Source organism: Loa loa, assembly GCF_000183805.2.
Source record: "Loa loa unplaced genomic scaffold supercont3.29, whole genome shotgun sequence".
In the NCBI taxonomy this organism is placed as follows: Eukaryota; Metazoa; Nematoda; class Chromadorea; order Rhabditida; family Onchocercidae; genus Loa; species Loa loa.
Window position 1 is genome coordinate 4,579 of NW_018108209.1, and position 4,613 is coordinate 9,191.

At 28.1% G+C, this 4,613-nt stretch overlaps 1 protein-coding gene across 1 annotated transcript in view; it reads left to right on the forward strand.

Moving 5' to 3' along the window:
* Positions 1-910, forward strand: part of LOAG_16922 (hypothetical protein) — a gene marked incomplete at its 5' end in the record, with an annotated part of 4,997 nt that extends 4,087 nt beyond the window's left edge. Inside the window, one exon of the mRNA XM_020449576.1 lies at positions 690-910. Within this exon, the coding sequence (XP_020306858.1) occupies positions 690-897 (208 nt within the window). The 3' untranslated portion in view covers positions 898-910. The remainder of the gene's footprint in view (positions 1-689) is intronic.
* Positions 911-4,613: the final 3,703 nt, after the last annotated feature.

Consider the following 4,613-nt stretch of genomic DNA (forward strand, 5'->3'; position numbering starts at 1 on the left):
TATAATATAATATAATATAATATAATATAATATAATATAATATAATATAATATAATATAATATAATATAATATAATATAATATAATATAATATAATATAATATAATATAATATAATATAATATAATATAATATAATATAATATAATATAATATAATATAATATAATATTAATATAACATGATATGATATGATGTATGATATGATATAATGTAATGAAATATATAATTCGTATTCTAATAGCACATATTGTAGGCAGTTAAAAAGTAGTGGTTTAGACATTCTAATTTATGTCACTCATTTATGACAAATTTTCAAGTTTGCTAGAATATATTTGTATAAGTAGTTTAAATAAACATCAGACAAATCGTTAGATGGAAACTTACTTTGATTAATGAAAATTAAAATAAAAATGAAGCAAATTTGATTATACATAACTTTATTAATGGTTTGTCAAAGAATTTTTCTAAAGTTAAGTAATTGTGTGGGAAAAATATCAATTTTTCCAAATATATCTTCGATTTTTACATATTGTGTCTTTCCTTTTTTGTAAATTTTCATGATAATGAGAATATCATGATAATTTTTCTGGATTTCTTCCTTGAAATTGAGGAAGAGTATGAATCAGTTGATTTATTATAAACTAAATTTTTTACAAATTATCGCATACAAATAACATTTGACAGTTTCAGAGTTACGGTATGGATCTGCGTGTTAGAAGGATCCGGTCAGGAAATGGCTCGAATGGAGGAGTACAATACAATTTACTTTAACAAGAATGTTGGCGGCTTCCAATTAAAGCTACTAACTTTGGCTGCATTCGCCCGTTTAACCGTTTCGGAATTAGTCGGAGGTCAATCCTGTTGTGGCTCTTTCCTTTCAATGTTATTCCGCTGTTAGCTGTAATTGTAGCTACAATAAACAAATGTTTGTTATCAAAAATTTACATATTATCGGCGATAGATCATTATGATGTTACATCCAGTATAGATGAAAGGTTATGTTGAAATATCCGTCGATACGAGTGTAATCGATGACACAAATGGATAGAGGTGATACTATTGATGAAATAGTAAATGAGTAATTTGTCATTTTAAACGTCAAAACTTCACGGACAGCATCAACCACACGTGAATCTTTTATAAACTAACTTTTAAAACTTTTTCAATGGCTTAATTACCGAAGTGTTCAGAAACGATTCAGGAAATCTATTACTTTTTTTTCCTGAACCAAAAATGCATGATTAATTACTGTGTTAAGATCGGAAGGTCCTGGTGCTTAATGTAGTAAATTTTGGATCTCGTGATTAATTATGATTCAAGTAAAGTATATTTTTTCTTTCATTTTATTGGAAGATTAGATATCTAAAACTAAAATGAGAAAATATTCTTTAAAAATCAGACAATTTATTCCACTTCCTCCTATAAATATCCAGCAAATTCTTTAATTTAAGTAAACGATTTCATAGGTATTCGAGCAATGATAATAAATTTTGCCTGAAATAAAGTGGGAACTCATTAAATTCAAGAAAATTAATGTATTGTTATTCCGAATCTACCTGAAACATTTGGTAAGAGTATGGAAATAATAATTTAAGTGATTTTGATTACATAATTCTGAACAAAAAAAAATTCATCAACATCTACAATGAATACATAAATAACGATTTACCGGTATTTGTGATAAACTAATCAGTTTGATATCATGTAAGAATGGGGCAAATTAACAAGTTGCTTAATAAGCTACGCAAAATATATGTTTAAAAACCGGAATATATACTTAAATACCGTTTTTCGAAATATGTCATCTTAAAAAACCAATGATGTATTACAGCAAATTCAACTCAAATGATGATGTATAATATCACTAATGTATGTATATCATGTTTTTTTTTCCTCACAGAAATTATTTGGATAAAGTTTTTACATTTTAATTTCAAGTTTCTTAAATTTTTGGAAATTGCAAATATTACGAATTTGATTTTAAATCAGTTCAATGTTGGAACACATTTGCCTCTCTTTTTTATCTTTTATCCAAAGGATCATAAATTGTAGACCACTAATAGCGTATTACACAGATATTGTCGGAAGTTGCTACAATCCATTGTTCCGTTTGTTGCAGAAATTTCAAGTTTAAAAGATAATTGTATTGAAATGGTCAGTAATTTTAACTTTTTCAATGACGTAATAAATAGTTTAATCTCTAAATAGCACAAAGTTAGCAGACTATTAACAGATGTTGTCTTTTTAATATAAATTGTTATGTTTGGGAAAATTATTCCATAAATGCTTCATTTCTTAATTAATTCCCATTTGATAGTTTAAATAAGAAATTAATTACTCCTACTACTGAAATGCTTCTTTACTAAAAACGCTTATTCTGGCTATAAGATTAATCTAATTGCAGAATTTTTGCATAATATTATTGTATTATTTACGCTTTAAATTAAACTAACCCATTTTTTTCCCTTATTTAATTTCATATTATAGCATGGACACTATTTTTATCATTGAAATTTTCATTGAAAGTAATTTCCCCTTTTTAAACATATTGCTGTTTGCATTTCAAAAGAAAAAAAAGAAGAGAAAAAAGATGCAATAATTTTTTATTTGAATGAATGAAAAGACCCCAAAAAGAAATCATAATTTCGCCAAAACATTGATCATTTTTCATTTTTCCTTCTTCGTCTTCTTCATCTTTTTTCTTTTTAACCATTTCGTCATCAGTAAAGAAGAAATAAATGGTGGAAAACCAGTTCTATCAAAGCAACTTAAATGGCCGTTGCTATCATGCGATTGTCACAAGGAATTAACTACAGCAATGTGCTGAAATGTCCTACCTAACGAAATGTTCTACCTGAAATATTCAAATCCAAACAAGTCTTCCTCAATATTTCAAATTTATATTTGTAGTTTAAAAAAGAAAAGAAGCAAAAAATAAACCAATATTTGTGTTTAATTTTAAGCATAAATTTATAAATTTCTTGCAATGATTTTTAAACTTAATTTACTTCCGCTATATATATATATGTATACATCATTACTATTTCGTTTTCATTATTATTTTAATAAAGTAATATTGTATTATTATAGTAGCCATTATTGATTATTAATGATAAAATACGAATTCAACACATAAATGATATATATATATATGTCATCAGTTTATAAATAAAGCTAAAATTTTACATCTATCCATCTTGGCTAATTGTCTTAAATCACTCATTTCAGCTCATTAATCCTTTAAAATTTTTCAGATAATTTGCATTATTTTTATAATTTTTTTAAAAAAAAAGGTAGACATACAAGCCATTTACACGAAATGAAATGTCTATGTGTGATAAGAGGAATGCCATACAGCTGTTCAAATATGTAAGCTTTTGCTGAAATATTATCTGTAAAACTTTGCAACTCTTTTTTTTTCTCTTTTTCATTTCCATTTTTATTTTAATGATGTAATATCATATCATTATAATAGCCATTATTGATTATGGTAAAACACAAACTTAACATAGTTTTTGTAAATTAGTTATGATAATAATAATTATTATTTGCTTAAAGGATGTGTAATAATGGACATTTGAAGTGCGAATGATATCAAATATGCTCTGAAGTGATATTCAATCTTATTTGTATTCCTTCCACCAAATTGATAGAACAGAAGATTGACCACATACATTTATCACCCTATCGGTCAACTCTTCTATGCAACCTTCTTGTATATCCTTATGCATGGCAAATTCAACTGCTCATTTCCTCGGGTGATTCGTCTGAGAGATTCCCGCGTTTCTCAGACCCGTTTTTCATCTTGCATACATTGCTTTTTGCAATTTTTCACTTGCCAAAAGTCTCACTTACCAATGGCGCTTCCTCCTCATAATGAAATACTTTGAATCACTATGCTCACTTATAACCCCACAATCCTCACCCATACACATACATACACATACACACACATACCCACACATACACACATATACTCACATATACACACATACACAGAAAGAGACAGACACACATAGTGGTAATTTCGATTTTTGCAACGGCTATCGATAAAGCATCATTCAGGGTGACGTCCACCTGTGGGCACAATTTTTTTTCCTTAGACGAGGGAAATGGCTAGTTTAAAAAATCGATTCAGCTATGAGAGTAAGAAGGATTATTATGATAAGAGGGATGGATGAGATAGAGATGTTATGGTGATAAGGACTGCTTCTGAAAAAGGGTAGGCAATTAATTTTTTCAATTTTTCCACATGAGAAATGGGAATGGTTTTTGAGGGCTGGACTAATATACTTAACTCAGTTCTATTCAATATCGTATCCGGTACTCAACTCAGTTTTACCCAATACCGTATCCGTATACGTTTATATGTACTATCCCTTCATAAAAAACAGTAAATGAGATATTGTAATGGATTCATTGAGGATGTGAAGAGTCTAATTACATCATTATTTAATGTTAACATAATGAACTTATGATGAAAGATCAACGAACTTTAACATCACAGAGTTTTGATTTAAGAACGGTGGAGGGGAAAAGGGACAGGTTTCTCCCGTGGTTCCGCGAGCAGAAGAAACATGCGGAAAGGGACACCAGATGTCCAGATTGGTATAT